The sequence below is a fragment of the Crocodylus siamensis genome, chromosome 4 (assembly GCF_052110815.1).
Source record: "Crocodylus siamensis isolate JL-2025a chromosome 4, ASM5211081v1, whole genome shotgun sequence".
In the NCBI taxonomy this organism is placed as follows: domain Eukaryota; kingdom Metazoa; phylum Chordata; order Crocodylia; family Crocodylidae; genus Crocodylus; species Crocodylus siamensis.
In genome coordinates, this window is record NC_143398.1 from 182,796,582 (window position 1) to 182,814,803 (window position 18,222).

Genomic DNA, 18,222 nt, shown 5'->3' on the forward strand with positions numbered 1-18,222 from the left:
GGGGGAGGGCTGGGGCCACAGCTGAAACTACTCTGTACACCCCAAGGAATTATCAGCAGAAAAACTCAAAATTATGTGCAGAAAAACTCAAAATTATGTATGTAAATTTAATTTTTTAAATTTATTTATGTTTTACAAATTAAACTAAATGTAACATTAGTTGAAATTTCTTTAGAAATATATGCAGGTACTTTGTATGGTTGTGGTGTGTGTGTGTGTGTGTGTGTGGAGGGGCTATGAAGGGGTGTGGGATTTGTGGGTGGGTATGAGAGTATGGGGGGTTTGTGGGTGGGTGTGGGGTTTGTGGTGCACAGCCCCCACCACCAGCAGTTCGGAAGCAGCAGGTGGCAGGCCCTTGGGGTGCTCATGGCTGCGGCAGGTAGACGCCCCAGTGATTTCATAGACATTAGGGTTGCAAGGGACCTCAGAAGATCATCAAGTCCAGCCCCCCGCCCAAAGGGCAGGAAGTCAGCTGGGGTCATAGGATCCCAGCAAGATAAATATCCAAATTTCTCTTGAAGGTGTTCAGTGTAGGTGCTTGAACCACTTCCAGCGGCAGTCTATGCCAGACCTTGGGGACTCGGACCATAAAGAAGTTCTTCCTCATGTCCAGCCTGAAACGGTCCTGAATGAGTTTGTGACCATTTGACGTTGTCATCCCCTGGGGTGGTCTGGTGAACAGACATTCCCCCAGACTTTGGTGAACACCCCTGATAAACTTATAGGTGGCCAACAGATCACCCCTGAGCCTGAGCTTTTCCAGGCTGAAGAGTCCCATAGCACTCAGCCTCTCATCATAAGTTCTGTTTTCCTGACCTCTGATCATGTATGTGGCTCTCGTCTGGACTCTCTCAAGCTTCTCCACATCCTTTTTGAATTACGGGGCCCAAAACTGGATTCAGTACTCCAGCTGCGATCTCATCAAGGCCAAGTACCGCAGGAGAATGACGTCTTGGGATTTGCTTGAGAAGCATCTATGGATGCAAGCCAGCGTTTTCCCTGCTTTACTAGCTGCAGCATCACATTGCAGGCTCATGTTCATCTTGTGGCCAATCATGTTGTATATGAATCTTGTCGGGTTAAAGCAAGGCTTTGTAATGCTAAAAGTGAGGCCATTTTTTTGTCCTTTCGCCTCCATTTTTTTAAAGCAGACACAGCACTTACAAGACGGTGCGGAGGGAAAAGGGGTACTGTGTGAGGGTTACTGATAAGATATGAAACTAGCTGAATCCAGTCAACAGGAGAGTCTCGTCAACAGGAGAACCTTGAAAGTCGGGCATGATTTGTTTTTGTTAGATAAAGAAACATCTTGAGACAAAATACAGGGGGCATGTAATTCACAAGAGTTAAACTTCTGTGTTCACGCCCACAGTGCCGCTTGATTGGACAGAAAAGTGATTTAGTTAATAGATGATTGGGAGCGTGAGCTAATCACGAACTAATGCTTATGCACTTAGAAAGTATAAAAAAGTATTATAACTAGTAGGCGGGGTCCCTCTCTGTAGAGGTACCTCACTTGAGCGAATAAAGAATCTGTATTTGATTTTTGGATACTTGCTCTGCGTGATCATTGCTCCAGCCTAGAGTGAACTGCACGTGGCTTTAAGAGCGTAATTTGTAACATCATGACCCCCAAGTCTCTTTCATCCATAGTGCTAGCCAGTGTAGCCCTGCCAAACCTATAAGCGTGCTGCGGGTTTTTCTTCCCAAGGTGGAAAACCTTGCATTTTTTGGTGTTAAACATCATTCCTGAGCCTGTCAAGGTCAGCCTGGATTGCTCTCCTATCCTCAGGTGTGGAGGCTTTACCCCAGAGTTTGGTGTCATCAGTGAACTTGGCCATTCTGCTTCTGATACCAATGTTTACATCATTAATGAAGATGTTGAAGTGCTGGCCCTAGGACAGAGCTTCGAGGGACCCCACTGGTCACAACGCACCACAGTGATTTGACTTCCATCAACCACCATCTTTTGGGTCCTGCCGTGGAGTCAATTCCCCAGCCAGTGGATCATGGTGAAGCCGAGGCCACAGTTGACCATTTTTGCCAAAAGGTGATCATGGGATACCAGATCGAAGGCTTTTTTTTAAAGTCAAGATATACAACATCAATCTATTCTCCCTTGTCCAGGTGATAGGTCACTTGGTTGTAAAAGGAAATAAGATTGGTCAAGCAAGACCTACCGCAACAAGCCTGTGCTGGCTATTCCTCGGGATGCTGCCATCGGCCAGTCTGTTAAGAATGGCCTCTTTGATAATCTTTTCTATGACCTTCCCCAGGATAGAAGTTAGGGTGATAGGCCTGTAGCTTGCAGGATCCACTTTCCTCCCTTTCTCGAAGATAGGCACCGCACTGGCCTTCTTCCAGTCTTCAGGCGCTTCACCAGAGCACCAGAAGTTCTCGAAGATCTGTGCCAGGGGCTGAGCTATGACGCTAGCCATCTCCTTGAGTACCCTAGGGTGTAAACTGTCAGGGCCGGCTGACTTGAAGGTGTCCAGCCTTTCAAGGTGTTCCTTCACAAGGTCAGCATTGATGGAGGGTAAGGAATCACCCTCACCCAGGCACTCCTGTCCTGAAATGGGCAGGGGTGCCCCTTGGAACTGGTGAAGAAACAATGCAAAGTACCCATTTAGCAAGTTGGCTTTTTCCTGCACATCGGTTGTCAGTTGTCCCATCTGGTTTAGCAGGAGTCCGATGTTGCCCTTGCTTTTCCTCCGGCTCCCCACATATCTAAAAAAGGACTTTTTATTGTCCTTGATACTTGTAGCTAGTTGGAGTTCAGTCACAGCCTTGGCTTTCCTGGTTTGCTCCCTGCAGGTCTGGACCAGTACAGAATATTCCCCCTTGGAGGTGGATCCGGTCCTCCATCCTTTGTAGGTCTTTGTTTTTAGACATGTTTTAGAAGGCATGGCTGAGTCCTAGCACCTGCAAATGCTGGCACAGAGCCAGCCTGACCTTTTGGCACATGCCTTCAGATCAGGTTGTGTTGGCTGTGCCAGCAGGTGCGGATTACAGTGCTGCAGGCAGGAGCAGTGTGCCATTGGATCTTCCCACAGCTCCCAACCCCCACCCCAACCCTGGTACTCATCTGCACCTGCATCTGACCCACAAGGTCCCCCAACCCCACCAGAGGGGTCCCCCAGCAGGCCCTACTTACCCCAAAGGCTTCAGGATAGAAAGTGAGCCTGAGTCAAACTTGGCTGACTCGAGAGTCTCAGGCCTCATCCCTTCTCCTTCCCTTCCCCCTCAGAACAGGGCTTAAGTTTTGCTTCCCTTTTTGCAAGAAGCTCTTGCAGGCTGGAACTCTGCCAGCCTGCAGACAGCTCTTTGCAAAAGTGGAAAATCTGTGCGTTTCTCCATTAAAATGAAAAATCTGCTTTTTTTCTCTGTTAAAAGGGAAAATCCATGGGTTGTTTTTTTTCCATGGGAAATCGGAAAACTTGGATCCCTGGTGTTCATGCAGCATCCCCAAGCCACCCATCCGCTCTGCACCACCTTCCTTCTGCATTTAGTTTTGCTGCAGAGGGTGAGGGTGACTGCAGGCTGCTTGCCAATCCCAGTACTGAGGTATAAGATGAAGTGACTTGGGTCTTTTACTAGATCATTCAGTGGCCTCAAATTATCACACCAACAATCCTGCCCATTCATTGATGCTGGAACCAGGATCTCAAGCACCACTTAGTAACAATATGGATATAGTTGGGGACAGGATGTAAATATACTTATGCACTGATTATTGAAGAGGAGACCTAAACTACTGGGAACACTGACCCAAGGAAAAGCTCTGGTACAGGAAATCCACTGGTCAAGGCTCAGGTGGGAGCTGTGCAAAATTTAAAGTAAAATGATCAATAAACCGATCACTGGTGTTAGCAGACTGTTGTCACTGCTTATCTGGCAGTTTTAAAATTCTATGGCATAAATAATAGCAACAGAGGTGAGAGATATGAGAGCACACAACTCCTTATCCTTGTATAATTTTATCATTCTTCTCTTTATCCCCACAGGCGCAGACTGACTGTAAAAAATGAAGAATCATACACCCCAAGAATCCAGAGGAAGAGTCAGACTTAAGATCCCTCCACTGGGAATGTGGCTTTGTTCCTAAGGGAATCTAGTTGCTGATGCACCAGCACAATAAAAAATAGTTTCCAGATCCTCTCCAGATCTGTAACTATGGTCAGATCTGCAATCCTACAGTTTTCTAGGGATTTTAAAACCACATTCTTGTTCAGTATTTAAGGTACCAACATTTTTGTCCAAGCATTCCCTTTCATTCTTTATCCTTTCTTGTTTCAAGCTCTAACTTTTTTTGTAAAACTGGAGAAACATTACTTGCTAGTGCAAATACTGATACACTTCTACCGAGGAAGTCAAAATCCTCTCTTCACTTGAATGAAGCTGTAATGAGCAACTTACTTTGCTTTTGCTGACCTGTCTCAATATCAGTTATTGGTCCTCACCCGTGCTTATATTAAAACTCCTGGCTTCACTTCATAAAGTGGCTTTGGTTAAAGCCCATTTACTAAATTCCTCTTTGTCTTCTTGCTTAGAAGCAAGGTTTGAAAACAAACAAGATGTGAGACTTCTGGCTGCCCATCTCTTCCAGACTACTGTATGATAGTACCTTTAACTGACTTATAAAAGCAGAGGACACCAGTAGTCTGAAATGCAGCTTAAAGCAGGGGCGCGCAATTATTTTGGGTGGAGGGCTGCTTACCCAGTTTTGGCAAGCTGTGGAGGGCTGCATGGGTAGCCCCACCCCTTGACAGGTGCCCTGCCCCCTGGTCACCATCTTGGGACCAATGTTTCAAGACCAGCATCAGTAGGGCCCGTGCAAGGCTGCCTGTGCCTGCTCAGGACAGGCCCATGTGGGCTGCAAGTGGCCGTAGCAGGGAGCGTGGGCCACGGGGTGGGCGAGGGACCACTTCTGCCCTGCACTCAGCACCAGCTTGTAACCCACCCCTGCTGCCAGCCTGGGCCCTGTGCTGGCTCCGGGCTCACCCATCAGGGCTGCACTGCAGCTGAAGCAGCTGCAGCCCCCCCACTTGCCACACTGGGCAGTATTTGCTGCTGCTGCCTGCCTGGGGCTTGCATGCTGGGCAACCCAGAGGTGGCAGTGGTAAATGCTGCCCAGCATGGCAAGTGTGGGAGCTGCAGCTGCTGTGGCACAGCCCTGACAGGCGAGCCTGGAGCCAGTGCAGGGCCCAGGCAGGCAGTGGGGGCAGGTTACAAGCTGGTGCTGAGTACGGGGTGGGAGAAGTGGCCCCTGGCCTGCCCTGTGGCTGCTCAGCTTTTTTCCCAGGCTGCTTTTCCCTGGGCTCCTTCTCTGCCCGGGGTCCCACCCACCCCCTCCCCTTACTTAAGGTTCTGGCTGGGAGGGAGAGAACATGCTGAAAGTTGTGGCCTATATCTAGATGGCACAAAGGTAAGAAGCCAGAAGCAGGGTACAGCCTGGGGATGGCTCTATCCAAATGCAGCTATTACTGATTCTAGTTCTTGTTCTTGAGCTAGCATGCACAGAGCATAGCTCAGGCGCCTCTGCAGTGCTGCATAGCACCAGAAAGGCATATACCCTTAAGAGTCAGCTTGGCTGTTATGCATAAATAAGCCTAAATCTGCCCTTATTGTCTTGTTTTCCCAACATACTAGGAATGAGTGAGCAATGCATTATTGGAAAAATCAGATTTAATCTTACAGTAAATCTTAGCAAACTGCTTTGGTTTTAATACCTGTTTAATTTGCAGCAATTTGATTGAAGTTCCAAAAGTCTGCACAATAGTAACCAAAGTAGAAATTTAAAAATTTGGTCTTAAAATGGAAAATTTTTGAGTTATACAATTTTTAAAAAGCAGTCTTATGTCACTGCAGTGACCCACTCTCTGAAAAACTGTATAGTCATAAAAACTGTCTATTCCCTTATCCTAAAAGCAGTGAAAGGTTATAATGTGAAGATAACACTGCCCAGACTTTCCAGCATATTTCAAGTCAATGGAACTGCAGCTCCTTGCTCAGTCAAATCGGGAAGATGAGTTTTTTCCTGAGTGTGAAACTGGGCTGTGGCATCTGCTTCCCCTGGTTCAACCTGTCATACTTCCTGCTCACCTCATGGTTTACAGCAGTAAGGATGCTGAGAATATCTTCTCCTCTGCAAAAACAAACAGCCTCAGCATTAGTAACAATAATAGTGTCAGCTACCCTGACTTCCTCAAGCATTGCTCAGCCATCAAAAATTTGTTGCTGTTTTTTCCCAGTTCCCTAATCAAATCCAATGGTACTGGCCATCTGTAATGCACACAAAGTGACTCTAAACTACTAAGATGACACTTGGCATAAGCTACAGTTACTCAACCAACCAGTAACTACTGTCTCCTGAGTCTGACTATGTTATATTTAGTGTTTTCTCTGTACTACTGCCTCATCTTTAGTGGTGCAAATTCTGCAAAGTCTGTTGCATCAGTGCACAGATTTTTTTTCTAGGCCACATTCACAAAGGCTTGCAAACTCTGGGAAAAGTTATAGTTCTAACTACAGCAGGTAGAAGCTGGTATTTAATGGTATCATTACCGAGGACAGCTGTTCTCTAGGTGCTGGCACAGTGATTGTATGTACCAGGTGCCCCGTGTTGGGCTTCTATAGGAAACGTAATCCTTTATGGTGGCCATTCCAAGCAGAAAGTCTGCCTCATCTGGAATGCACTCCAGCTGAAACCTTGCATCTGCTTCTACAGATGAATCCAGCTCTCCAGAATCTGTTTCTATGGTTATTCCTCTCTGAAAAGTGTCACCTTGGCAGGCCTGAATGAAGAAAACTTTTGGTTTTCCGGCAAGGGAGATGCATTTCAATCCAGTGAAAGAGGTGGTCAGTTCCTGGATAGGTATTTCCTGGCCATCAGTGCCAAATATAATGCCTTTATCTCCGTGAGACAGAATACAACAAACAAAACAGTCCTTATTCATGTGGTCCATCATCTGGTAGTTTTTCACGGTGTGACGGATTTCTTCTGCAGTGAGGTCTTTGTACTCTTTTACCTCAAAGTGAAGTTTGGTAAAGACTTGTCTCAGAGCCTCTGGAAGGGAAAGGGAAGGCATGACAGACTGGGAGATTACATTTTGTAAAACTCTTTGTTGTTATTCAGAACTACAAAGAATTAGACTCATGGCTCATTCCACCTCCTCTACATTTACATACCCTTTCCCCTTATGATTTATTTTCAGAATGGGTCTTTATCTCAGCTGCAGCAGGGTTAAGCATAGAAGTCGAGAAACAAACAGATCTCATATTTGGATAACTGGCCAAGGCTGTGGTATTCAGTTCATTTGTCTTTGCTACTGTAGATAATACCTAGTTCATATCTTGTACTTTTCACTGGTAGTTGTCAAAGCACTTTGTAAATGAGGCCAGCATTATCACCCCCATTTTACATATGGGAAAACTGAGGTACAGACAGCTTAAGTGACTCATCCCAGTTTGCCCACCAACCCAGTGGCAGAGCTAAGAGAACCCAGGTTTTCTAAGCCTTATTTCAGTGTTGTCCACTAAACTATACTGCTTCCTAATGGTTAATGAAAGCAAACAGGAAGTGATATGTGGTTATGGCCCAAAACATACTCTGTAAAAATGCTACCTTTCATTCAACTAATGTGCTGCTTATGTATCATGTCTGCTGGCTTGTTTGTGGAGTGCAGGGAGAGAAATCATACTGTGAAATCAAAATCCATTTCTATAGCTGTATTTTTCCTTGGCCTTGATCAATAGATCCTTGAGCCTGCTCCGAGTCCTACTGGCTGCACAAGGGTGCAAAAATGTATCTATATCAAGCAGATTGCAGGTTTGAGATCTTGGATGGTAATGTAAGGCAGGCAGGCTGGGGCTTTAGTACAATGGTGCCCTGAGTCTAATTGGTTTGTTGAAGGAGTAAGAATATAATAATTTTGTCACGTGAATCCTTGGCAAGTGTTGCTTTCATGCTTTAAGCACACGGTGCATGAGTTGGAAAAAAGCCAACCTCACTCAGCTCCCAGACTGAGTTTGTTGTTGATGGTTAGAAATCTGTTTTTAACAAACTAAGCTGTTGAAACAGATTAGTGAGTTTATATACTTTCTCCCACATTAAAAGTTTGGTTGCACTTTATTGATAGCAGTGTTTTTATTTAAAGATGAAAATTAGTCAAATAGGGGTTTATTTAATTTGATGAGAGACAAACTCCTGCCACAAATGGTATCAGCCAACTCCTTGTTTACTACTTAAATGTGAACAGTGTTTTGAATTATGGTGTGTGTTCATGGGCCTGAACAAGTTATCCCCCACTAGTTTGCTGTGTGGACGCTTACTCCATATATGGGTGCCTTTTTAAAGCCAATTTCAAAGTGGATTAAGCTTGAGCCATCCAAAGCTATGCTTTATAAGCCTGTCCAGATGAGGCAACGGCTCAGTAGCTATTGTATGCTACAAATGTACCTATTTTTGTACTATAAATTTTCCCTGAAGACCAGCCCTGAATCATGCTCACCAAGAATGAATATATTAGACTAACATAAAATAATCTTTGCTTGGGAAAAAAAAAAGATGAGATAGCTGAGTTCATTTCACACCACAGCCCAGGCATCATCATCTCCTCTTCTATATACCACCCTGCTATGCTTTGAAGTTAAAACAAGGGAACTGCTCCTCTCTCTTCCTAGCTCTTGCTCCTACCTGCATCTGCATCTGTTCCATTCCGATCTTTCAACATTCCATTCCCCTCTGTTCTTGCTCTCTCAAAGTTATGATTGTTCAGGATCAGGCATATTCCACGGGGCTGGCTGTTCATTTTGTAAACATCACCTGGCTGCATGGAAAGAGAGAGGCTGAAGGCAACACTGGTACAATCACTAGTTCTCATTTTTCTCACATTTGATAGCTATAGTAGCTGCTGGAGTCAATCTACTGCTTCACTTCCAGTGCACAACAGAGCAAAGGCAAAGGATTCCCCAGCACCTTCTTCCCCTCCCCAGGGTAGGTGATGTACTATAATAGTGCTCCAGTAAGATACCAGGCTCCAAACAACAAAACGGAAGGAGGTTAAAGGGTCTCATCATCTGTTCCTCATCTTTATCCTCAAACATTTCTCGTGCTCCCTGCTCCTTGCGTCAGTTTATTCTCCCTGCAAATCCAATCACTGCTCTCTATCATCAACTTTCTTCCAGGTATCTCTCCTCACTGGTAACATCACACCCATTCCCCAGTCTTCCTTTCCTTGGTCTTCCCCCTTTGCTTGCTCTTTTCTATCTTCAGTTTTCTTCCCTGTGGCCCTTTCCAGGTGTGTGCTGTTTTCCATCTTTCCTCTTTGTGAATCTGGCTCCTGCCTGCCTCCCCCATACTCTCTGCCATCAAGTTTCCCACCTTACTCTCCTGGGATCCCTCGCTGGGATCTCTCCTCTCCCTCCTTAGTGGCTCTTTCTGGAGCCCTCACTCTCTTTCGCTTCGGATTTCATAGAGAAGTAAGGCTCAAATGGACCTCGAGATCCTTCTCTTTGTTCCCCCAGTACACAGCACCTCTCACTTATCCCAAACCCTCCACCTGCAGTCAGGGTCTCTGGCTCCCTACCTTTACCCTCTACCCTGCCACATCTAAACCCAGTCCCCTCCTCCCTTGCACTTTCCCCCACAAATATGTTCTCTGGCCTCAGCCAGAGACACAGCAGAGCAGGAGGCTGCTACTGCAGGTGTATCTTGCCCCCTGCTGTCCAGAAGGAAGAACTACTAGCTTGTTCAGAAACCTGTCTAAATTGAAGCAATGGGTCTTTGAAAGGAAATCTGATCACCTCGCTGAGTTTAAAAAGAAAGGAGATCTTGCTCTTCTTGTTATTGACAAGCACTCCATTTTACATGCTTGACAAGGACAGAGGGTGGAGCTCTGCAAATCTGTACACCCCTCTAGCCCAGTGGCACAGATCTTCTCAGACCCCTCTTTCCCTGCTTACCAACAATAATTTACCCTGCAGTGATCTGTTTATTTAAAAAAATCCTAAACACTTTCAGCATCCTTTCAAAGACTTTTTCAGCAGATGCTTAAATACTGTGTCCCAAGTGACGCACAGGAAAGTCTGGGCAGTGAGCAGTGCATTTTTTTTTTCTGCCTCCTGGACAGCATCTCCACAGACAAATTCCTGTTAAAACATTTGGTTCATGTCACAGTCAGAGGGGCTGCCCCCAACTCCACAGTTTTAAGAAAACACAAGACCACTGGCTGTGTGTCAATCTGCTGTTTTACACATACTATTCCTGCTGTCTGCCAAACAAGACAATGCATAAATAGTAGCGATCCCAGGAAGTAGCTTTTAATTTTACTGGATTTACCTGACAGAATTCTTTCTGGGTGCCAGGGGAATCATGCGCAATCTGAGATGCCCACAGTCTGTCTTCAACTGAAATAATCCAGAAAGATAAAATATGAAATAGGACCTGGATCATTAGTTTTTAAAAAGGTTGGCTGTTTTCCTTTTGCCATGTATTTCCTGTGAAAAGTAATTCAGCTGCAGCGAGCGTCTCCCCTCTAATCTCAGTGAAGTGTGACTTATTTTTGCAATGTGTTTGTGGCTGTAGATTTAAAAGTGATTGAATTGGAATGAAGTGACATAGAAGCTAATCCTCTCCCAACTATAATTAACAGCAAAATGCTCACATTTATTTAAAAGCAGGATTGGGTCCAAAATGTATCTTGTGTATTGAAGTTATATGACTGTTCATCTCAAGGTATTTCAGTCTAACTACTGTACTGCTGTGACATCAAGCTGTGACTTGGAAATGCTCCTATCCTGGTGAGTAGTGATGAAAGCATTTCAATACAAACAAATCAGCATTTTAATAGGCTAAAATCACATAGCATTCCCTAGCCCTTCTGTACAGTCATTGTTTTCTGGTTCTGTAATATGCACTGCTTTCTGCCTTCCACCAAACAGATACTTATACTTTGTTTCTAAACCAACCAACCATTGATAATATGGACTCTCCCTACACATGGAAACAGACCGCAAATTTTAGTGTGCCACCACTTAAAAATACATAAACTTAATTATACTTACCTGTTCTACAGAATTTTTTCATCAACAGACCTCAAAGCATATTATCAGCATCACTGTCCTCATGAATGGGAAACTGAGGCATGGGGCAGTGAAGTAACCAAGATGCCCAAGGTCATTTGGCAGGTCAGTGGTAGGGTGAGAAACAGAATCTAGATCCCTAGTCCCAGTCACTCCACTGGTGTACACTGCCTTCTTGCCAGAGAATACACTCTCATTACACTCCACCTACCCCTGATTCCGCACAATCATTATTATACTCACTATGTTAGTGAAGAATATTACAAAAGCCAGTATAACACTGCGTAAGCCGAGGGGTCCATGCTAGTGGAGGGTGATGCAGAAAGCAGAGTCAGTATTTGTTAAATTAGTCTTGCTAAGTGCTGCAAGAATCTTCCTTACATATCAATAAAAAAGCATCATCTCAACAGAGCAACTATGAGAAATAAGGATCCTTTGAGCAATGGGTTTGTTTTGGATGCAAGCAAGGAATTACCGATCATTCTGTAACAATGTATAGAGGAGAGATGAGAGGTGCAGATGGAGTGAAAAGAATCCAGAAACAGGGGAAAGAGAACAGCTAAGCAGCAGAGCTGTGCGAAGCTTCGGGTGGCGATTCCATTTGGAGGAGATTTGGCCCGATTCGGTGGCCGAATCTCTGAATCTGAATCAAATCAGGGGACCAATTAAAAGGTCCAAATTGATTCACAGCTCTCTGAATCTTCAGAAAAGATCTGGAGAGCTCTGATACAGGCAGTCCCTGGTGGCTGCAGGGGGGAGCTGCAGCCAACTCTAAGCTGGTAAGTACTAGGGGCATAGGAGGGGACCATGGGGGGACCCCTGCTAGGCCCCATCCCCTGCCTGCTCTCCCAGCCCCCCCAACCCCCACCCACCCCAGCTCCCTGCGTTTTTAAAAAAAGCCCGTGCTCACCAGGTGCTGCCGGGCAGGGGGCAATCCCTGCTGCCCCCTCACTGTCCCACGTTGTATGGGGGGCTCTGCACAAGGAGCCCCCCTTCCCTAGCCCCGCCATGGATGCCCCGCCCAGGCCAGCTCTGGTCCTTTAAGAAAAAAGAGAAAAGCCCCAGGACTCACTGCTCCTGCAGTGGCCTCAGGGCTTTGGGGGCTTGTGAAGAACCTCCCACTTGGTGGGGGGACAGTGGGGATCGCCCCCCACTGGCAGGAATGGTGAAGCGGCAGGTTTTTTTTTTCTTAAAGGGCCAGAGCCACAGTGGGTGGGGCAGCCATGGAGGGGGCTAGGATGGGGGTGGGGGGAAGGGGGCTTGTGGCAGAGCCCCCTCCCACAGTGTGGGGCACTGGGGGGCAGCAGGGACTACCCCCCTGCCAGGCAGCACCTGCTGAGTCAGGGCTTTTTTTTAAACAAGTGCAGAGAGCTGGGGCAGGCAGGGCAGCCATTGCTGGAAGAGTGGGTGGGGGATGGGCCTGGCTGATTAGGAGATCCAGCAGCAGCAGCCATATCGATTCGGGGGACAGTGATTCAAATCACTGTCCCCTGAATCGGCTGAATCTGAATCCGAAGCAAATACTAGCCACTTCACACAGGCCTATTAAGTGGTGCTAACTTGCAACTTCTTGGAAAAGCTTGTTACCTTCAGAGAATCCTGTTTGACCCATGTGTGCTTCTGTGATGATCATTTCCTCTGCGTATGAGAGACAGTCATGTTCAGTTACACATTCACAGCACTACAGGACTGATTTGTCAGTTCAAGAATAACAAGTGAAAAGAGCCTTTTACCCCTTGAGTTTAATTCATATTCCTCAATTTTCTTGAGCAGGGTCTTGTCAAGTTTCTCACAATTAGTCTTCAGTGTACTCAGGTTATCTTCTCCCAAAATCCCCTTCTTCTCCATCTCAATCAAAATATCGATCATTGTCTGGACAAGCAGAAAGGCAGTTTTCTTTTAGGGTATGACTGCACAGCCACTGGGAAGTGTGACCGAGGTGAACATAGGTACACCAGAGTTGTCTGTAATGATGTCACTAGTGGCAGCAAAAACCACAGCGGCTCAGACTTTTGGTCTGGGGTGCACAAGTCCAGCTGGAACCACAGGAACTTATCCTGGGCAGCCAGCCCACAATGCCACTGTGCCACAATGCCACTGTCCCACTGTGAATTCACCGATGCTGGTATGCCAGACTATGCCTCCTTATGCCCCAGTGCCACTTCCCACCTGTGGAGCACACACCCCTTGGAGACACCGCTTTCTTTCCATGGTCTCTGATCTAGAAGCTCACCCCATCCTCACAGGTGTTGATACCCCCTACCACTGATCAACTGATACCCCCTCTACAACAGCCTGTCCTGGGAACTGAAGCTCAACCAGGCCAACCTGGATCCACAGCGATGCCCTCTTATATTTATAACTTCTTGCACTGAAATGATCTCCACAGCCACATTAACTGTACATAAGGCTGACTTGAGAACAGCCACCTCTGGAAAAGCAGTCTTAGAAGTGCACAGCAATTTAAAAAGAAAGTAAAGATGACCTCACCCAGTGTAGAACCTGCAGAGAAACTCAAGTAGGCAGAATGCCATCACCCAAGGAGGAACCTGGTCACCCTGGTGGTATTCAAATGCAAAACCCGACACAGCTGATTTCACTGAATAAATCAGATGCATTGAAGAGTACAATTCTGGGTCTCCCCCAAAAGACAGCCCCTCCAGCAGCTCAGCATCCCCAGCACAAGCAGAGATAGGACATGACATTTGTTGAACTTTTCTGTCTTCCTTTAATTTCATTTGTAGAAAGTGAAATTAAATATTCAGTCCACTACAGATTGTATGCTTCTGTGTTTGAATTGCTCTCAGTACGATTTCCACGTTGACACTGGCCAGGGAGAGGACTGTCTGGATTTAAGCAGGCAAGATGGTACTTAAGGCACTGAGCTAGGTGTTGGGAGACCCAGGTAGGTTCCTGGTTCTGACACTGACTCACTCTATGACCTTGGGTAAATCACTTAATTCTTATGCCTCAGCTCCTCATCTGTAAGACGGGGACACAGTACTCGCCCACGTTTGTACAGTAAGGTCAAGAGCATGGTCAAGTAAAGTCAAAGGATGAAGTATCATTAATTGAAAATCCTTACTGATAACTAGCTGGGTAACTGAAGTAACTAAAATAAATGGCTATCAAGCATCTGAAAAGCCTGACAGCTATTTGATAGAAAGCTGGTGATACAAAGACTCTGACTTCGTGTTTCATCCTTTCCTACTGCCCTATGCTGTCTTGCTCATTTAGATCCATGTTATCCAAGTCAGAGACTCTCTACTGTACTTGTACAGTGGCTAACCCATAAGGGCCCCATTTGCTCCCTAGAAACTACTATGTTAAACATGAAAAATAATGATAATGGCAGAAGCTAAAGGTATGTATCCAATTACCAATCCTATCTGCTACCAAGTCTCTAGCTTCACTTTGCCAGGGACAATTTGGGAAGCTTCTGGGAATCATTCCCTGTTCCATCAACACCCCCTAACAATCCTTTGACCAGTTAAAAAGAATTAAACCACCTCTTACAGTCTCATCATCCAGTTTGCATTTCGGAAGTTCTTTCCTTAAAAGGAACTTGAAGGATTTCAGCTCATCCCTGGATATGTTTTCTGACAGCTGGAAAAGCAGGTGCCTGGAGAGGGAAAAACAGGAAATTGTTTCAATGATTTGTCAAGCAGTCAGGGCCTTCGCTGTATTAACAATTCTCCTGGTGAGTTACACTAGAGAATACATTCCAAAAAGCATAAAGGAGGCAAGGCAGATATGCACCTTTATAAGCTAACTAAATAAGATTATATATAGAGAGAGCACAAGCTTTCATGAACCCAAATTCACTTCATGAAATGCTGAAAGCGATGGTCATTAGTCATGACAGCATCTGGTCAAGTAACTTTGGGTCCACAAAATATTGTGCTCTACATGCTTAACCTTAGTCAGGGTAGATATGTAAAGGTCCATATCTACCCTGCCTTCTGACCAACTTCAGACTAAGACAGCTAACTATCTCTTGAGAAAACATGAAAGTCACATAATATGGCATTAGCCTGGAAGGAAACTTGGGTCTCCAAGTCTAGTCCCCTACTTCAGGCAAGGTGTCACATAATCCCTTTCATAAGCTTTGCAGAGCTCTTAATTTAAAAGCCAATAGGGTTTTTTTTGTTTGTTTTGTTTTTTGTTTTTTACTCTAGCCCATGGGAAGGTTGTTTCAGAACATAACAGCTCTACTTGTTAAGGATCTTCCAATCTCCATTATCCATGGCCAGTTTACGCCCATGTGTTCTTGTGATAACTTGTTCCTTTAGCTTAAGTAGTTGGTTTTTAACCTCCTGATATATTTATAGGCAGAAATCATACTCCTTTCCAGTTTTTGTTTTGCTCGATTAACAACCAAGTTCTTCTAGTCTTTTCTTGAAAACAGGCTTTCCAGTCCCTGATACCCCTTTTCTGCACAAGTTTCAGCCTGCCTACATCTTTCCTGAAGATGGGTGACCTGAGTTGTATATAGGCAGGAAAGGTTCTTTGAGTAGATGTGATATATTTTTATTAGACCAACTTGAGTAGCTGAAAAAAAGTTCCTGGCAAGCTTTTGGGTGCAATCACCCTTCTTCAGGCATAGGAGTCTCTGCTGATCTGAGACTCCAAAGAATGAGAGAAGCTAAAAGTGTGGCAGGATGTCAGTAAGAACGTAAGTAGCTAGAGATTAGAAAGACAAAAGGTAAAGCAGGGGAGGGAGGGGGAAGAAAGGAGGAGGGGGGGAAAAAGTCAAAGTGAGACATTACAGTGATAGAATACAAAGTAGAAAAGAGGCTGTCTGTGAAAAAGGAAATAGTTGGAGATCAGAAAAACAGGAATGAGAGAACCTAAAAGTGTGACGGGATGTCAGTGAAAATATAAATACATAGAAATAGGAAAGCAAAAGTTAACGCAGGGAAAGGAGGGGGAAGAAAGCAGGGGGGAAAGGCTAAAGTAAAAACTACAAAAAAAAGATGGAAGAACTTTTTTCCAGCTACTCAAAGATATCACATCTACCCAAAGAACCTTGCTGGCCTATGTCCTTAGACCAACATGGCTACAACCATAAACTCAACAACGGAGTTGTACGTAATACTTGAGATAAGTTCTCACCAGGGCCCTGTACAATGGCACTAATACTTCCCCATCTGCACCGCAAATACTCTCCTCAGGTATCCTAGGATCACACTGGCCTTTTTCATGTCTTCATCACACTGGCAGCCAATAGTCATCTTTTGACTGGATGCCCTACCATCTCCCTACTACACCCATATCCAGGTTTTCCTCAGTCACGCAGCCTTGCACTCCATTGGTAGTACAACAGATTTTTTTTTAACTAGATTAAATCCCAGGACAACTTGGAGCTCAAGCAAGATGTCTTCTTATGCTGCCAAATTGAGGTAGTTTTTAAAATCAAGATGTGCTGCCCAGACAAAATGTATACATATTTCTATAGGCTCAGGTTTTTTACTGCAGACTAATTTATCACAACCCAGTCTCTGTTTTCAGTAAATGGTGATAACTTTGCAGATTTCTAAAATTCTGTGGATAAATATGTTGAGATGTGAAATCAGATTAGTTTACGCTACAGTACTGTTTGTATTGCCAGGTGATTCGAGAGATTTCCAGGTCCGTTTTCAAGCCAGCACGCAGTGCTCTAAGATCTCACATTTGACAATCAGCATAAACTCTGAGGTTTTAAAATGGGTGGTACTCACGGACGTGTGGTCCAGGCGAGGGATTTTAGTCAAATTAACAGAAGAATCCCATGCTCCTCCCCTGCAGTGCTTCAGAAAGGTGTAAACAACAGTTGTACCAAACACAAGCACTGATCCTAAAATTACTTGGGCTACTGCACAATAGGATGGGTTACCACGTGAGTCACTGCAGGGCACCTTTAAAGAAAGATGAGAGTGGGGCTTGTCCTCCATTATAAAAAGCCCAGGACAGAAGTGCACACTCCGCTCCTGTTGCTGTCTGGGGTGGCCCCAGTGCTGGGACGATGGCCCGGGCGGGGCACTGCAGCCAGCATCCCCTTGATCTGAAGCCAAGGGCAAAACTGACTGGGGGCAGCGGGGAACCAGGGCTGCAGGGGCGCCACTCACCCCTGCACAGGCACCAGCAGAGGGACATGTAGTTGACACCCCCCCCCAGCGCCACCCACCTGAAGGGAGACACCTTGGCCCTGCCAGGGACCAGCAGCTCCCGCTCCATCTCCTGGCGGCTGGAGCCCAGGTGCTCGCTCAGGAGGTCGATGCGGTGGATGCGGAAGAGCAGCTCCTTCAGGAAGGCCAGGTCGTCCTCGGCCAGCAGGCCCTGCTCCTGCAGCGCCAGGAAGAAGGCCTGGGGCTCCCGGATCGCCTCCTGCTTCCGCAGCGACACGTGCTCCAGGCTCAGGAACTTCAGCGCCGCCAGGTCCTCCGAGGCCAGCGCCTCGCTCAGCCCGAACAGCAGGCGGAGGAAGTCCATCCTGCCGCCGCCGCCCGCCTGTCTACCCCGCGCGGGGAGCCGCCGTCAGCCGGAGCGAGCCTGCCGGCACAAGGGATCTGGCGCCCGCCCCGCTCCGCGGCGCCGGCGACTCGCGCTGCTCCCGCCCGCTCCGCGCGCCGCTGGGCAAGGGCGGGAGCCGGCCAAGTTTTCCGACCTCCCGCCCAGGGAAGCAGCCGCGTCCGCGGATCTTCCTGTCAGGACGCAGCTCGCGCAAGGCGCGGGCCCGTAATCGCCTTCCCCTTCACTTCCTCCTTCCGAAGCGCAGGGCTGCGGGGGCCTGCCCGACATGTGGGCGTTGCAAGCCCAGGTCGGCGCCAGCCCCAAGACAGTCAGTGCTTGCAGTCGGTCCTGCCCATGTCTCACCAGCCCGGCTCTTAGCAGCTTGACTTGGCAGGCAGTGCTAAAGATGCCCCCGAGAGCATTTTCCTGCTCAGGGTGTCAGCCCCCTTCATGATAATGGTCTGGCATCCCTGCCGGCTGAGGAAGCTCACCAAGGCATTCAGCTGGTGCTAGAAGGCTCATCCTTCCCCTCCCTTCTGAAGTGAAATGGATTTTATCTGTGTAGGCCAAACCCCAAACTCCTTGCAGAGTCCTAAGGATAGACTGAAGTAAGGGCCTAAGTGTTTGGGGAAAAAAACATGCCCACTT

General features: G+C 46.5%; 1 protein-coding gene across 1 annotated transcript; it reads right to left on the reverse strand.

The window, feature by feature from the left end:
• Window positions 1–5,667: 5,667 nt before the first annotated feature.
• On the reverse strand, window positions 5,668–17,857 carry CASP8 (caspase 8). The gene is made up of 8 exons (XM_090045123.1): window positions 17,249–17,857; window positions 14,599–14,704; window positions 12,816–12,954; window positions 12,670–12,720; window positions 10,340–10,407; window positions 8,696–8,828; window positions 6,565–7,066; window positions 5,668–6,145 (listed from the first exon to the last, which is right to left on the reverse strand). The coding sequence occupies exons 1-8, from the start codon at window positions 17,551–17,553 to the stop codon at window positions 6,013–6,015; spliced, it is 1,437 nt and encodes a 478-aa protein (XP_089901249.1). The 5' UTR covers window positions 17,554–17,857; the 3' UTR covers window positions 5,668–6,012.
• Window positions 17,858–18,222: the final 365 nt, after the last annotated feature.

Excerpts from the sequence above, each read along its gene's own strand:
- CASP8 (XM_090045123.1), bottom strand. The coding sequence starts at position 17,553 with ATGGACTTCCTCCGCCTGCTGTTCGGGCTGAGCGAGGCGCTGGCCTCG. Across the intron at positions 12,955-14,598 it reads GCAAACTGGATGATGAGACT|ACAATGATCGATATTTTGAT; the intron begins GTAAGAGGTGGT and ends CTGCTTGTCCAG. Across the intron at positions 7,067-8,695 it reads TGGAACAGATGCAGATGCAG|AGGCTCTGAGACAAGTCTTT; the intron begins GTAGGAGCAAGA and ends TTTCCCTTCCAG.